Below are 15708 nucleotides of genomic sequence, written 5' to 3' on the forward strand. Positions count from 1 at the left end.
TGGAACAGAAAGCCGTATTACGTTATTTGAAGACATATCTGACACTTATCCTTTTCTTACTCACTATTCACATGTTTATAAGTCATTGTGAGCACCTACCCACCCCCCCCACCCCATGTAGATGATTACTTTTTTCATTTGAGTGATGCAGTGTACATTGGCTCTCACCTTGCAAGCTGCAGACAGATTGAATAAACTCCCTGTCTTGTCTCATAATCCACTTCAGATGGAATGGAATCCCGCTGCATAACATTCACCACCAAACTGAAAAGAATACACTATTTGATTATCAAATATCAATGTAACTTCCTTTCATTTCCTCAGGTGGTATCATTTTCACAAATACATTACCCATTTGGTTGAGCATCTCCAACAACCTGTTAAATAAAGTCTATCAATTAGTTACACAACAATAAAGATGCCAATTAATAAGCAACATATGCCCATCAACATTTAGTATTGTATGGTTTCCAGGGACCTATCCATGAAGGAACTAATACAAGGATTACATAGTAAATATAAATTTCTTGATGTGCTACATGCAAAAAGCTACTAGGTGCAATTATCAGAAAAAAAATGCTTAAAGAATGAGGCCAGAGCTTTGGAGAGAAATCACAAGTTAAAAGCTGCAGGAGAAACCATAGTCTCTAATTGTGTCTTTTGACAAATTCTTGAAAAGATTTCTGGTACTTTCATCATACCTAGACAGCAAGCTATATATACAGATGTAGAACTAATGGAAAAAAATAAATGCAATTGGACAATTTGGTATTTGGTTCAATTCCAAACATATATCCCTGCCAATACTGAAAGATCAAACAAAAACAAAGTGGAGCTTGAAAAAGCTAATACTTTAACTCCAGTTTAAAACTGGATTAAGTTGTTGTGCCATTTCAGCCCCTCGTGTGTTAACAGGTAGGCCATCTAAAATGCAACTTGAATACAATAAACAATAGATATTTAAAGAGCTGCATTTCATTAGTTAATTCTAGCATTTCCAAATCTTGGACTAAAAAAAACAGCAAGTCCTAGAAAGTTGTCCATATACTGTCAAACGCAAAGACTTGGACTTAGACAGATTTGCAACATCCAATCTGTCAGTTAGCTCTGCAGGTAGACTCCAAAGTCCAGCAACATACTCCAGTTTTGCTGAGATTCCTTGAGGACTAACTTGGGGCATTACCACTTTAGATCCAGTGCCAGACTGTACAGAGATTGATTTGCAGGCAAATTACTTAGAAGAATTACTTTAATTTTCATTGTGTTTTTGTCAACTTTATGTTCTTTGATTTAAACAAATCAGCGATTTATGTGCTTTAAACATCTCCTATCAGAGGAGGCAATGTCACTGCTGAGACCATGCCACTGGATTCTGGAATGCTTCTAGCCAGTGAGGTTAGCCCTTTGCATCCAGACCAAGTGTGGGGAGAGCTGCGAATGGCAATTCCAGTTGCTAGACAGACCAACAAGATCTGATCTATTGTCTTTGTGAGTGACGACTCCAATTACCAAAACATTTGGCAACAAATAAGGAAAAAAATAACAGCCCAACCTTTGCTTTCTGATGCTTTATGATAAATGAAATGTAAAAATTGGGTAAACGAAAACCAGAGACAAAAACAAAATATACAAACACACCTTAAACCTCCTGCTTTTAGAAAATTTTCACAGAAAGATTTTGCACAGTTCCTTGCCATCTCATCATCTGACGTAGGCATCAGCTTGGAACTGAGAACCTGCACAAACAGAATAAAGTCAAAATCAAGAAATGCAAATGGGTACTTACACTCTTAAATGGTCTAAAGGAATGAATACTAAAAATTTTCAGGTCAGTCAATTTCATATCCTCAACCAGATGGACTCACGGATTACATTCTCTTTTTGAATTTTATGAATGATTTTGTTTGTACAATGAAACTTAAAGGATACCTCACAGAAACTTCCTATATCATAATTAGAACTATAGAGCAATTGATGTAACCATTCTGACTGGTACTCAAATGACTAAATATCCCTTTGTGCAAATCAACCCATTCTTTTAACATGACTTTTAGACTATAGCCAAAGTCTTCAAGCTTTTGGGATCAAAATGAAATCAAAGATGGAATGTGTGTGTTTAGAATTTACCAAACAACATACAATATAATTCCCACAATGGGTTAATAGACCAGCAATATAAAGTCTTAACTAAATTACAAGAATAGCTCAAACCTCTAGGTTATAAAGTACTCTGAAGGTGGACATTCCCGGTGCCGACGATCTGAACAGGCTCTCCAGAATAGTATTTGCACTTGGCTGATGCTGTTGCTTTGAAGAAAGTGAAGGTGACTTGGAAGTTTGGTGACTTGAATCAGTCAACAATGTTTTCTGCTGAATACAAAAAAGCCTCAGCTTAAGGGATGATACAAGTTTTAAGCACTGTATTTTGAAAGTGAAGTGAAATTTATGGGGCCAAAAATTTTCAATTCTAAGAACACTAATGTATTGGAGAGTCAGCTAAGGTACTGTACTCTGGTTTCCAAAATGGAACTCAAAACCACAACTTTTGGGCTCACGATGTTGACAATGTGAAATAAAAAGAAAATAGAATCTAACAAATCTAGTCAAAGCCAAATGAGGAAGCATAGATGTACAGTAGGATCTTGGGGTGCAAGTTCATAGCTCCCTGAAAGCGGCAGCAAGTGGATAGGGTGATAAAGACTGCGTAAAGCACACTTGCCTTCATTGGTCAGGACACCAAGTATAAAGATAGGGAAGTCATGTTGAGCTGTATAAAACTTTGGTTAAGCCACATTTGAAGTATTGTGCCCAGTTCTAGTCGCCACACTATAGGAAGGATGGGGAGGCTATGGAGAGGGCGCAGAAGAGGTCCACCAGGATGCTGGTGTATTAGCTATATGGGGAGGTTGGACAAACTTGGATTGTTTTCACTGGAATGGAAATTAAGGAGTGAACTGATAGTATATAAAATTATGAGAGGCACAGATAAGCTAGATAGTCAAAGTCTCCCCCCGCCCCCCCCCCCCCGACCCAGAGTGGAAAGGTCAAGTACCAGAAGGCATAGGTTTAGTGAGGGGCAAATGTTTAAAGGAGGTGTACAAAGTCAAGTTGCTTTTATTTATTTATTTACACACAGAATGGTTGTTGCCTGGAAGACGTTGCCAAGGTAGGTGGTAGAAGTAGATACCATACCAATGTTAAAGAGGTGCTAGGACACACATGAAGAGGCATGAAATAGAGGACCACGTGCAGGCAGGTTGGATAGTTTAGATTGGCATGATGGTCAGCACTGACATGGTGGGCAGAGGGGCCTGTTCCAACAGTGTGCTGTTTTATGTTCTATGTTTTAACATAGAATCCAAGTTTCAGCTGTTCCTTATGGGCACTCAGCCTCCTTTGATTCAAACACAAGCCTCTGCAAAATGAAATCTTTGGAATATTCACCGGCATCCCACAATGAAGCATATACAAATCCACACTCCATTACAATCTCCATTTTTAAATCTTCAAATTCCTCAAGAGAGCAATCAAAATTCTGTAGTAAATATAAGGAGATTAATTTCTTTTAAAGATGTTGGCCCTGGAATAAACATCTTTATAATGTTAAATGTTAGACAAAGGCAGTATTTCATGATAATCCAGCCACCCTGGTAGAGAGGGCAGGGTTATTTGGTATCTTTTAAAAATACTCTATTGGAATATCTATAGGTTCAAATTATGCTGGTTGTGGTCAATGGTTCTAAAGAGAATGGTCAGCGTTCATCCACTTAAAGGTATGCAAGCCTTGGCGTACTGCAGATCAGCCCCAAAGCAGGATGAGCTGAGTGACTCACATCAGTGCAATGACCACTCTACTCCATCATGAAAAATAACCTTCCCCCCACCCAAGTCAATTAATAGCATGGACACTATAGGGATGATTTGATGAAGAGTGAACTTGCCCATTAATACGAATATCAATAAAACTTTTATATTGGTAGAATTCTGGTCTTACTCAAAAAAAAAATCAGAACTGTATGGATTGGTGTTGAGAATTTATTACAAAATTTCTAATTTAAAGGTGCTACGTGGGTAGGAATTGGATACTTTCCTACTGCCTGTGCAGAGACCCCACTGAAGATAGACTCAGCTAGTGATTATAAGAGAAGTGGATGTTTTACTACCTTGTGCAATTGTAGCAAGATCAGCGTTACCTTATCACACCTTAGTTCTGGACTACAATTTGCTGTTTAAAAAGTCAAGGCATTAACTTTAGTTTGGGTGTCCCTGCTTTTCCACAAGACAAAAGAGTGCAATTTTTATAACACTAGAAAACAAAATGAAGAGTACAGTGGTTACTTACTTTTCTACCTAAAGCATCAAGTGTATCCAGTGCTTCCTGAATGGCTGGATCAGTTGGAACCAACAGCAGCAACTTTCTAACACGCACCGTTATCCTGAAACAGCGACATTAATAGACTCTCAAAACTCAGAGATTGAAGGAGCATTAGCTGCAGCAATTTTAAGTTGGTGGGATTCTGTTGCTTTCTGCAAATACTGCCTTTTACTTTGATTGTTATATTTTAAATGTTTACAAAAAGTTAAAAAAAAATGCAAAATATGCATTTTAGTCCTTTGTGCAACAGATTTTGTTTTAAATCCTGCTTCAGTATTTTGAAGCCAAGCAATTTTAAATGATCAAATTTAAAGTTCAAAGTAGGATAAAGTTTGTGTTTGAGGTATTATCAATACTTCAGCTCCTCTCATGTTTGATGTGGGTAAAGCAAGTGTGAGGCGTATGTCATCACTTTATAACAATGTCAATTCCTCATTCTAGTAGCGTTCTCAAGTGGAAATGAGGACTCTGCTTGTATAGCAGAGAACAGCATATTATCTTTGGTGCTCCTCATACAAACTATGTATACAGTAGCATCAATGGCAAAAGGGTTGCCTCCTTGCTCCCCCCAAATATTTTTTTTTATTGGTAATACTCTACACAGAGGTTTCTTTTGAAAAATAACATAATAAACAACTATTCTGCATGGAATTATGGAATCTCACCTTGGTTCTTCAAGATTGGCAAGCTGATAAAGCATATCAAACACATTACACACGAGTGCCATCACAACACCAGGCAGTGATTTCTCCTGTTGCAAAGGTAAAGAAACTAGTTAGATGCACACTAACAGAGGAGAAAGAGAACTCAAGCAATATCTGCATCAATTTTGAACAGACTAGATACTGCACAAATTGAGTATTCAAACCTACATATGTTGCACCAAACTCAAGTAAAAATACTTCTCTAGAATTGCAGCAATAATTTGCGTAGCATATGTGTAGACATCTATACACATACTTTGAATAGCATACTTTATTATTAGCTTCTTTTCATTATAATCCACACCGAACACTGCACCCAATGTTTAGTGACCAATGGAAAACTATGCTATTTTAGAAGAATATTGGAAAGCAACATTCCTCTTCAACTACTGCAGTACAGCACTGAGTTGTATTGTATCTTTCACAAATCTCAGTAAACTCATTTAGCCAATACAAACACTGCAAGGTTCCTTAAATATTAATGAGAAGATGATTCGATAATCTTAAAGAAATTGGCTACAATGCTGGTGAGAACTCTTGCTCTTCATTGAAATAGACAGGCACGGTAGTGTAGCGGTCAACGTGATGCTATTACAGCACCAGCGACCCGGGTTCAATTCTGGCTGCTGTCTGCAAGGAGTTTGCACTTTCTCCCAGTGTCTGCGTGGGTTTCCTCCAGGTGCTCCGGTTTCCTCCCACATTCCAAAGACATATGGGTTAAGAAATTGTGGGCATGCTGTGTTGGTGCCGGAAACGTGGCGACACTTGCGGGCTGCCCCCAGAACACTCTACACAAAAGATGCATTTCACTGTGTTTCGATGTACATGTGACTAATAAAGATATCTTATTTTACATTTGGCCAAGTCAGACTGGGTGTTGATTTAATATCTTTTCCCAGTGACAACACATCCAGCATTGGAAGGTCACTAATGCATAGGAAGGTCAGCTAAGATTACTGTACTCTGGTTTCTGGAATGGAACGTGAACTTACAAGTTTTGGACTTAGTTGAGCTAACACCAAGCTACGTTAACAATTTGAAATGTATAGAAATTAGTATCTAACCAATCTACTCAAAGCCAAATAACACTTACTGCTCAGATAAGATATTTATTTATTAGTCACATGTATATCGAAACACACAGTGAAATACGTCTTTTTGCGTTACTGAGAATATGCTGGGGGTAGCCCACAAGTTTCACCACTCTTCCGGCACCAACATAGCATACCCACAGCTCCTAACCTGTACATCTTTGGAACGTGGGAGGAAACTGGAGCACCTGGAGGAAACCCACACAGACACGAAGAGAACGTACAAACTCCTTACAGGCAGCAGTGGGAATTGAACCCAGGTCACTGGTGCTGTAAATGGCATTACGTTAACCACTATGCTATTGTGCCATGTGATAATTAGAGTTACTAAGAGGGGCAATGGGGAAAACTGCCCAAAAATATTACACCAGCCTGATGATAGATGAATCCTTTACAACCCTTTTGCTTAAAATGAGTAATGTGGACGTAACCAATTCAAGTAGTTATATATACACAAGTGAGGTCCAACATCAAATGAGCAATTTGTATCTTCCTTCATTTAAGGACTTGCATTAGTTTCCACTAATTCAAGTTACAAAATGCTCTAACCTGTTCCATGGCATATGCTGAATTGAATACACTACTACTAGTGGATGAGTCAACTGAACTTCCCGAAGGTGTACCCATTACGGGCATCTTTACAGTCAGTATTTGCTCATCTGCAAACCCCAACTGGTGAAGCAACTTTTGATCTTTGTTCATGGTGAGCTGGAAGAAAAAAAAACTGTCATTACTTATTCATGCAATTAACAGCAGAAATGAGACAATGTCAAAATTGTTTGACTATCATTAAGAATCTGAAGTTTTTATAATGCATAAGAACTTGAATTGAAAGGAGGGAAATATTCGACTGACAGGACACACAAGACAAAAATCTTGCCATGGTAGAGGTCTGCTGCAAGAATTGTTTTTTTTATGCCACACATTGCTATTTTTGCAAAACTATCTGAAATGTACATTAATTTTCAATAGGCTATTTTCTAACAGTTTGAAGTAATCATTCCAGCATTTCAAAATGGGCACAAACACATTGACATACATACAAATCTGCAATTATCTTTTTCCACCAACTGTTAAATGATTGCTCATTGGAAGTATATCCAAGTTGAAGGGAAAATGAATATGTAATGGGTGCTCCAGGGATCAGAGCTGGACTCTCTACTATTTCTAGTTTACATTAGTGACTCAGGAAATGGAATTGGAGGAGCCAGCTCAGAATTTACAATACATTTAGAAAAATATAAGTGGGCATTGCTATGGATACTTTGGAAAATCTGAGACTTTCAAGATACCCAATTCCAATGACCATTCTAGGCAGAGTAGACATTAGCAAGATTAAAAATACTAAGCTGCAAAACTGAAGTCTCAGAAAGTTTATGAATACATTAGGTCATATTTTGGTCAAACTACACATCCAGATTACTTAGTAATGGTCACACAGGAGATATTTAACAATAGAACCAATAGAATAAACAAAAACCTCTGATGCTGGAAATACACAATGAAGAAATTGCTGGAATCATTCCCATGTTTACAAATTTGGCTGCAACACACCTCATTCCTTTGTCTACACCATTGTAAATATTATTCTATGACCACCCATTTATCCTCAACTCTTTTTTTTAAATTGACTAATCTCCTATACTTGCTAAAGAATTTACCAATGCCATGAGCTCTTATTTTGTGCAGTAACTTTTCATGTGGCCCTTACCAAATGCCTTTTGGAAACAAAAATACTACAACTATTAAGCTCTCCTTTATTCACCCTTCTAGTTACATCCTTAAGGAGCTCAAATAAAATTGTCAACCATTTAGTCTTGAATCTGTCACTTCTTTTACGTTCCTGCTAATTCCCAATCCATCTCCTAATTCCTCTTAATAACTTGCATTAAAAAAATATTATTCTGCACTGTGGCTAGGTAAAGCATCACATCAGGAATATCCTCACAGGCACTAAACAGCAAGTGACGTGCAAGTTTTGAACATGACGGTGGTATATTTTGAACACCTTGAACGTGCAATGGATCAGTCATAGAAACCAGACAGAGCGAAAAGGAGAAAAAAAAAAGAAAAGCTTTTCTGAATGAAAGATTTGAAGGAGACAGACTAATATCTAGGGAAAGGAGGGAGGAAAAAGGCTATTCCTCATCAAAATAAGAAACTACATATGTCCATGCAAGAAAAATATTGAAACCAAATAAGATCTGCTGAACAGTATTTAAAGGCAACATTCTGAATAAATGTTTCAAAGTTTAACCACTGCATAAGCATGGGTTAGTTTTTTTGAAAAGTGCAATGGCAAATGGAAAGTTCAATAAACAAGTTTTCATGGTTTAAGAATTTGATTGCAGTTAAAAAAAAATTGTTTTCATAGCATTTATGTACCATTATGAACTAGTTAATTTTGCATAGCCCACCACAATGAATTCAGAGTTTATGTCGCTCCCTCTATGACAGGGTATGTACTTCAAGGGGAATGAAAGCTAATTCAATGTGGCAGGCATTTTCACATTTCCTATCTATTTTTAATGTCTTACAGCAGATTGATTCATTTGTATAACTTTGCCTTGCTCAGTTACAAACTTAACCTTTACAAAAAAGTATCACACACAGCTCTTCAAATAGAAATAAGCCATATTCTTTTTTATTACACAATGTAGTTCCAACTCTATGTCTAAATCCAGGTTCCTGGTTACTATACCAATCAAGTCTGAAAGCTTGTGTAGCTGAATACATCAAATCAAATTCCAAAGAGGTGTTCGATCTCTTAATTGGCTTAAAGTGGATAAATCCCCAGTGTAAGATGAGATGCTTCCCAGGCTGCTCTGGAAAGCAAGGAAGGAGATTGCTGGGGCTTTGACAGAGATTTTTAAACTTCCACTGGCCACAGGTGAGATGCCAGATAATAAATCTGGAACCCTTATTCAGGAGGTGCAACAGGGGTAAGCCAGGTTATTACAAGCCTGTGAGTCCAACATCAATGGAAATTACTGGAAAAATTTGAGGGACAGGATTGATCATATATAGTCAGCATGATTTTGTTAGGGAAAGATCCTAGCTGACCAATTTGATTGTATTTTTTTTCTAAAGAAAGTAACAAAAAATGTATTGATGAAGACAGTGCGGTTCACATAGTCTGCGTGGATTTCACTAAGGCTTTTGACAAGGTCCCACATGGGAGGCTTCTCCAAAGCGTTAGAACACATGGCATCAAAGGAGAATTGGATCCAAAATAACTTGGTGATACCGTGCTGAGGTTGAGGGTTGTTTTTGTGCTTGGAAGCCTGTGACCAGTGGTGTGCAATAGGGATCATTGTTGGGACACTTGCTGTTCATTATATATATCAACAAATTTTATACGAGTGTAGTAGGCTTGCATGATACAAAAATCAGTGTTGTTGACATTGAGGTTAGTCGTGGGCTACAAGACAATACTGACCAGTTGATAAGATGGGCAGAGCAATCGCAGATGGAATTTAATCCTGAAAAGTGCAAGATGGTACTCTATATTGACAATATTTCTTTGTGCTCACATCCAAAACTATTACAGGAGCACCACCATCACATGGACTACTGCAATTCAAGGCACTGCAACCACCACTTTCTCGGGGATACTCATGGGCAATAAATGTTAAACTGATCATGTTATGACAGCAAACAAAAAACATGTTTTGAATGGAAAGGACTGAGAAGTACTGTGAATGTTTACAGGATGCATGAGTTTGGAGCTTCAGAAAGTTCCATGTCAGCTTTCTCTTATGAGATGGATCAATAGAGCAGGAATGAAAATCTCTCTCCTGGGATAGAAACTTATTACCATTTAATAGGGTAACAGATCCAAAACTCCTTCCCTACTACAAATCAGAAGGTAAAAATCTTAAACCAGGTCAACTCAAATCTTTGGCTAGATTTTTTTTTTCTTTTACTCACCAAGCTATCATTGGCAAATATTTGTAAGTTATCCAATGGACAGTTGATATGTGCCGCCATCTTCCACCTGACACTGCCAACAGTTTCGTTGCTGTGAGCCTGAAATATGGAAAGACTGTCAATATTACTTGGGTAGTAGTTACTTGATAGCATCAAAGAACCATAATCTACATATTCAAATGTGTCAGCAACTTGGCTAGATAAATAGTGTCTTAAAAATAGTAACATAGGTTCCATTTCAGGCAACAATGACCTTAATCTTTCAAATGTTTAGGTGCTTAGTATCAATTTTCTGGGTTGCAATAAGCCATCCTTTCAAGGTATGTAATAGTTCAATATTTCATTCAAAAAGATTTTGAATGTTTGACTCAGTCACCACAATAATCTACTTTGATCAACCTTTAACACCACCATGGCTTTGACTGGAAATTGAGATTGCTGATAATAAAACATTATTAACTCTAACTAGACCACATCCTAGAAGTTAAATAAAAGAGAAAATTACAGGGCAAGCCATTGTGGCAGTTTTGTCCATCTTTTAACATGAAGTTCCAATTCAATTATGATACAGCCAGTTTTGGAATCTGCAAGAACTTTAAAATATAAAATATCACACAATTAGAAGAAAATACATCAACATTTCTTCTTGGAAATGCTGACTTGACTTTATACCCTTCAATATTACTTCCCTATTATTAGAGATAAGAGTCAAATACACAAGGAGCCATTTCAAATAAAAAACAAATCCAGTTGGTGCATTTAGTTCCCCTTTGAATGTAATGTTAATATTCAATTCCTCCTTTGATTCATATTCAGCTTTACCCATAGGATGCGATTTTCTTCTTTCTAGCTTGTTATCTTTACTTTCCTCTTTTGAATGATGCGGCAATCATTTGGCAACATTTTTTTGATAATATTAAATAAACCTTGCAATTTTTAAAAAAAGCAAGAACAAATTCTTCCCTAAAGCTTTGTTACACATGGGGAGAGAAGCTAATTGGAGGTCAAAATATATCAGCAGGGACAGGCAATGGAATTGCAGTCATTGAAAGTAGGATCAAGTGTGCAGAGCCAGCTCTCTGCAGTTCCTATTAAAGAGTACAGGCATCTGCTTTCCTTCTCAAAGGACAATTTGAATGAGCTTTAAAGATTGAATGGGGGAGTGGTGGGGGGGAAACTATATAAAAATTCAATAATCATTCCTGGATTAAAAATAAAAGAGGGAAAAGAGAACTGACTTAGCACATTGATTTTTCTGGACGAGTTTTAAGCACTTTTGTTTGGAACCACAAAAGTAAAAACCCAACATAACTAACCTCAATAGTAAATGAATCTTTTGTGGACTCACAAATAACCGAGATAGTAACAGGATGTCCATGGAAAGAAGCTCCATGAGGTAGGATGGTCCGGGGAACAGAGTACAGATCCTGCATAAAACATGTTCATAAACATAATAGGTACCTTAACTTTATAATCAGTGGCAATAAAAGCTGAAGTCTGCCATGATCAGCAGTTTTCTGCACTCTTCCAACTTTCTGCACTGGCAGTAAGAGAAGTATTCAAGTGACAGCAGGAAGGTACTATCACAACAGTACAGATTCCAAACATCCTGCTCTCATGCTTGAGTCTTTTTGGTCCTGTTTACCAATATATTATTCAATACTAATGAGTTGTTGACATCTAAAACAAATCAGAAACTGATTAAGCATGCATTTTTTTCTTAAAATGAGGAATATTATTTCCTTTGAGCTCCAGACTCATTCTCCCTCCTATTTGTCATCATGCTGTGCTATTACTTTCCTCTTGTAAGTCCAAGCTTTTAACCTACAACTGTGTTGTGACCGACAGCTCCTATCTCTGGCCAAGCTCTGCCTTCCCAGCTACCTCAGCCCAGTCTCAATCCATTTTTGTTTGCTCCTCTACACAACTTTCCTGCTCCAAACACCAATATCCCAAACATCCTCTTGAGCCCACTTCAATTTTGCCCTTGCCAACTAATCCTACTTGAAGATTGCACTTTCTTGGCTTTCCTACAGAGTGGATTGAGGTACCAAATAAAGCCCATTGTATGGATACATTCTCAAATAAAAAACATAGAAGGATTGAACTTGAATAACTTAATGACAAAAAGGTATGATTGCTAACTGCAATTATATATATCCATTTGCTTACCTCTATTGTAATCACATATCTTTCAGCAAGCAGCAGCAACCGTTCAATTATGACAAGTTTACTGGACCTACAATTAAGAGTTAAACAATGTAACTGATAACAGTATCTTGCCTGGCTCTTTGAAAGACAAGATGCCAACAATATTGAGCATTTTGCAAAAGCTGTACAAATAATAGTTACACGAGAATTTAACATGTTAAAAGAAGGACAGCTCTGAAAGGGATGACAGGGATTTCTCTGTGACCTCCTCTCAACATCTGTTCCTCCATCAAAGATCAAAAAGTACTTGAGCACTTCACAGCATTGGTATTTCCTGGTAATCATACAACTTTTAATAAGGTGTGACTTCTGATCTGCTAGGAGATGATGCAACCTTCTTTTGATGTTTGCAGGAAATCACCACTCACCATATAAACACGTAATATTCCAAAGGCTATAATTCTCTTAAAAAGGAACTACACAGCAAAGATAAACCTGGTCTGATCCATGTCAAGATTGTACGCAGAACTCCTGGTCTGCTTCAGTTAATTAACAAAACTTAATCAAATTTTGCTGTATTTTATTAAGGTATAGGAAATATTATAAATACTCAGCAGGTCAGAAGGCGACTGAAGAGAGAAACAAAGTTAACTTTTTGGCTTGATGACCTTTCATCAGATAAAAGGTTATTGGTTTGAAATATTAACTCTTTTTTTCTGCTCACCTTGAATATTTCCATCATTTTCTGGAGATGTTTGCTGTAACTATTTATTAAACATCTTAAAACATGAATAGACATATCCACCTGTTCAACCTTTTTTTACATCTCTGCATCACTCACTAATAGGACTAAAATTAGACACAAAATTTTAGTAGAATCCTTTGAATCAGGAGACCATAATCCTTGTTCAAATTTCCTCCAATGTCCTCCTGCTGGAGGGAACTGCACTAACCTAGTTCCCATCTTATGTGTCTTGTTATTTTCCAAATTATCTGTTCCTGCTACTACACTGTTCATCAGTGGTGACCAAAGATCTATCACTGAGCCCTCATATTTTCTCTGCATTCTTTATCTCAGAAACATTAGAAAACATAGCATCCATTTCCACATCCACAGAGATGACAATAACTGCTCTTTCAACTGTCGCTCTTGACACCATTACCGCCTCTAACTACCTGCCTGACATCCGGCAATGATTTAGCATAAATCTCCTTTAAGTATGGGAAGAACAAAACCTTTGTCTACAGTCTCCATTGCAAACTCTAAACCTTGCTGAATGGCTCCATGCCTCACCTTGGCAATTCTATGACCTGGCAGATAACTCCACATTACTGTTCAGATAAAATAAATTTCCAATATCTCCAGCTTTACTACATGGTTAATATCAACAAGCATCAGCAGCAAATCCTTTTATACTTCCTAACTTTTATCATGTTTCTTAAGCCAGTTCAACAGTTGCTACTTAACGCTAAGTAATTTAGGGAGCACTGTACTAAAAGGACCATATATCATCTGTTTCCGTACAGCACTCAAAAGGCAACATCAGTGCAGGCTATTTCAAAAGCAATACAGTTATCCACATAACAGTTTATACCCTTTTCTCGTTTACTCGATATCAAGAAACAGACTTCTAAACTAAAGATTCTGGGAAGTTGGGATAAAATTTAAAGTCAGCAGCTAAGTCTTTGCATTTCCATGTTAACATTAACATAAGCAGGATCTAAAAGTAGACAAAGATATCAGAGGCCATAAGGAAAGACAAGATTACCTGGATGGTGACTGTACCGATGTAGCAACAGTGGGCATGGCTGTAGCTGTTAACATTTTAGTTGCTCTTGTAACAGCATGTGTCAAGGTAGGACCTCCTAAAGCTGAACTAGCGACCTGCAACGGTGAGAAATGGAGCAAAATGTAACGAAATGACCTCAGCAATGAAAAATAAAGCAGAGTTAACCTCCGTACTTACTTCCAAACGTTTGTAACAATCGGCTATGAATTTCTTATGAAGGGAAACAGAGTCCTGAAAGAGAAGTGAAATCACAATCAGTCTTTGCATTCATCTGCCATAACAAACAGAGATACAACACAGATTTCATAACTGAAATTAATGTGGTGCTTTATGAAGAGTTGACATTTCAGAGAAAGGTAATTCCTTCAAAATTGACAACACTACTTTGCAAATTTCTTAGTTCTGATGAAGGGTCCCTGTTTAACCGTTTCTCTTTGTATATATGCTGCCTGACATGCAGAATGATTTCTAGATTTTTCTGTTTTTACTACTATTTTGTAACCCAGCTGGAATGTGAAAGCTACTTTTCTCATTATTAGGTAGCAATCTCTAAAAACTGATTCTTACATCACAATTAATAATTATACTGGTCAATTTTATAAAGCTGCCTCAGTGTTCATTTATGTACATATCTTTGGCATGGTTTTGTATTACTTCTGATATAGTTCAATAGTCACAGAAATTTGAAACACACCAAACCAATAAGATGATCACTGGGATTTAACTTTCATGCTAATATGACACCTGCATTGGAATATACTATTCTTTGGTCCTCCCGTTGTTTACAAGGTTGTGAGTTGACACCTCACCTTTTTTGAAGAAACCAAAACTAAGGATAATAAACTGATTTAAACTCAGACAAAAAATGGTAAATTGAGTCAGAGAGAAATCTAATGTTAGTCAGAAGCAAGGACTGTTTGCACCTGATGAATTTCACGGAACATTAAAGGCCATCCTAAACTTAGGCAACTAGGAACTTGCAAGTCTAAGCAAACATTCTGACATGCAATTCATAGAATTAACCCATCTTAGACACACTTTACTTTTGTAGTGTACCTTTTTCAAACGTGGATTCAGACTAATGTAGCTGTAATTAATGATCAGCTGGATCGCCTCATGGGCAATTTCTTCATCTGGTGACTCCATGGCAATTCTCCAGATAAAATCCATTCCTGATAGCTCCAATTTTTCAACATGCTGGTCAGCAGAAAGAGTGTGAAACAGTTAATCAGTGTCTTTTGAGCAGTGCCACCTTCGACACTTCATAATTTTATCAGGTGTTTCTTCTAACTGTTCTTCAATAGCTTCTAATTAACAGAAATAATGGCTAACTTGTTTGGGGAAATGCTGTACTATAGACAAAACCTACATCAAATGTTTTCATAAAACTGTCGAAAGGCAGTATCAGTGCAGGCAATGAGAAGGCGGCAGTAGTCATTCTCAGAACGTGCTCTTTTTATTTGGATCTCAGTTATCAGAACAGGACCTAGGATGCTCTGCATAGGAAGTAACAGAAGCAAAAAACTGAAGTAAATTGTCAAATATTGTTCTTGCTGGTGGCCATTTCAAAGCAGCAACAATGTGTCTTCAGAGCTGGGAAAGGTCTAGCAAAGGTATTGTTTTCCAACCATAAAGACCACCCTGCAACAGCTGTTTAGCAGCTGATT

The 15708-nt window shown here is 37.3% G+C and overlaps 1 protein-coding gene across 3 annotated transcripts in view; it reads right to left on the reverse strand.

Moving 5' to 3' along the window:
- The window catches only part of usp24 (ubiquitin specific peptidase 24), a 169807-nt gene that overhangs the window by 78691 nt on the left and 75408 nt on the right, over nucleotides 1-15708 (reverse strand). For 2 of the 3 annotated variants that reach the window (XM_052010648.1, XM_052010646.1), the window contains exons 21-32: nucleotides 15098-15238; nucleotides 14219-14272; nucleotides 14021-14136; nucleotides 12273-12339; nucleotides 11417-11527; nucleotides 10101-10199; nucleotides 6720-6878; nucleotides 5041-5126; nucleotides 4343-4436; nucleotides 2212-2370; nucleotides 1639-1736; nucleotides 169-264 (exon numbers count right to left, since the gene is read on the reverse strand). In XM_052010648.1, coding sequence (XP_051866608.1) covers nucleotides 169-264; nucleotides 1639-1736; nucleotides 2212-2370; nucleotides 4343-4436; nucleotides 5041-5126; nucleotides 6720-6878; nucleotides 10101-10199; nucleotides 11417-11527; nucleotides 12273-12339; nucleotides 14021-14136; nucleotides 14219-14272; nucleotides 15098-15238 — 1280 coding nt within the window. The remainder of the gene's footprint in view (nucleotides 1-168; nucleotides 265-1638; nucleotides 1737-2211; nucleotides 2371-4342; nucleotides 4437-5040; nucleotides 5127-6719; nucleotides 6879-10100; nucleotides 10200-11416; nucleotides 11528-12272; nucleotides 12340-14020; nucleotides 14137-14218; nucleotides 14273-15097; nucleotides 15239-15708) is intronic. The other variant, XM_052010647.1, reaches the window with a different exon arrangement.

Source organism: Pristis pectinata, chromosome 3, assembly GCF_009764475.1.
Source record: "Pristis pectinata isolate sPriPec2 chromosome 3, sPriPec2.1.pri, whole genome shotgun sequence".
Lineage (NCBI taxonomy): Eukaryota > Metazoa > Chordata > Chondrichthyes > Rhinopristiformes > Pristidae > Pristis > Pristis pectinata.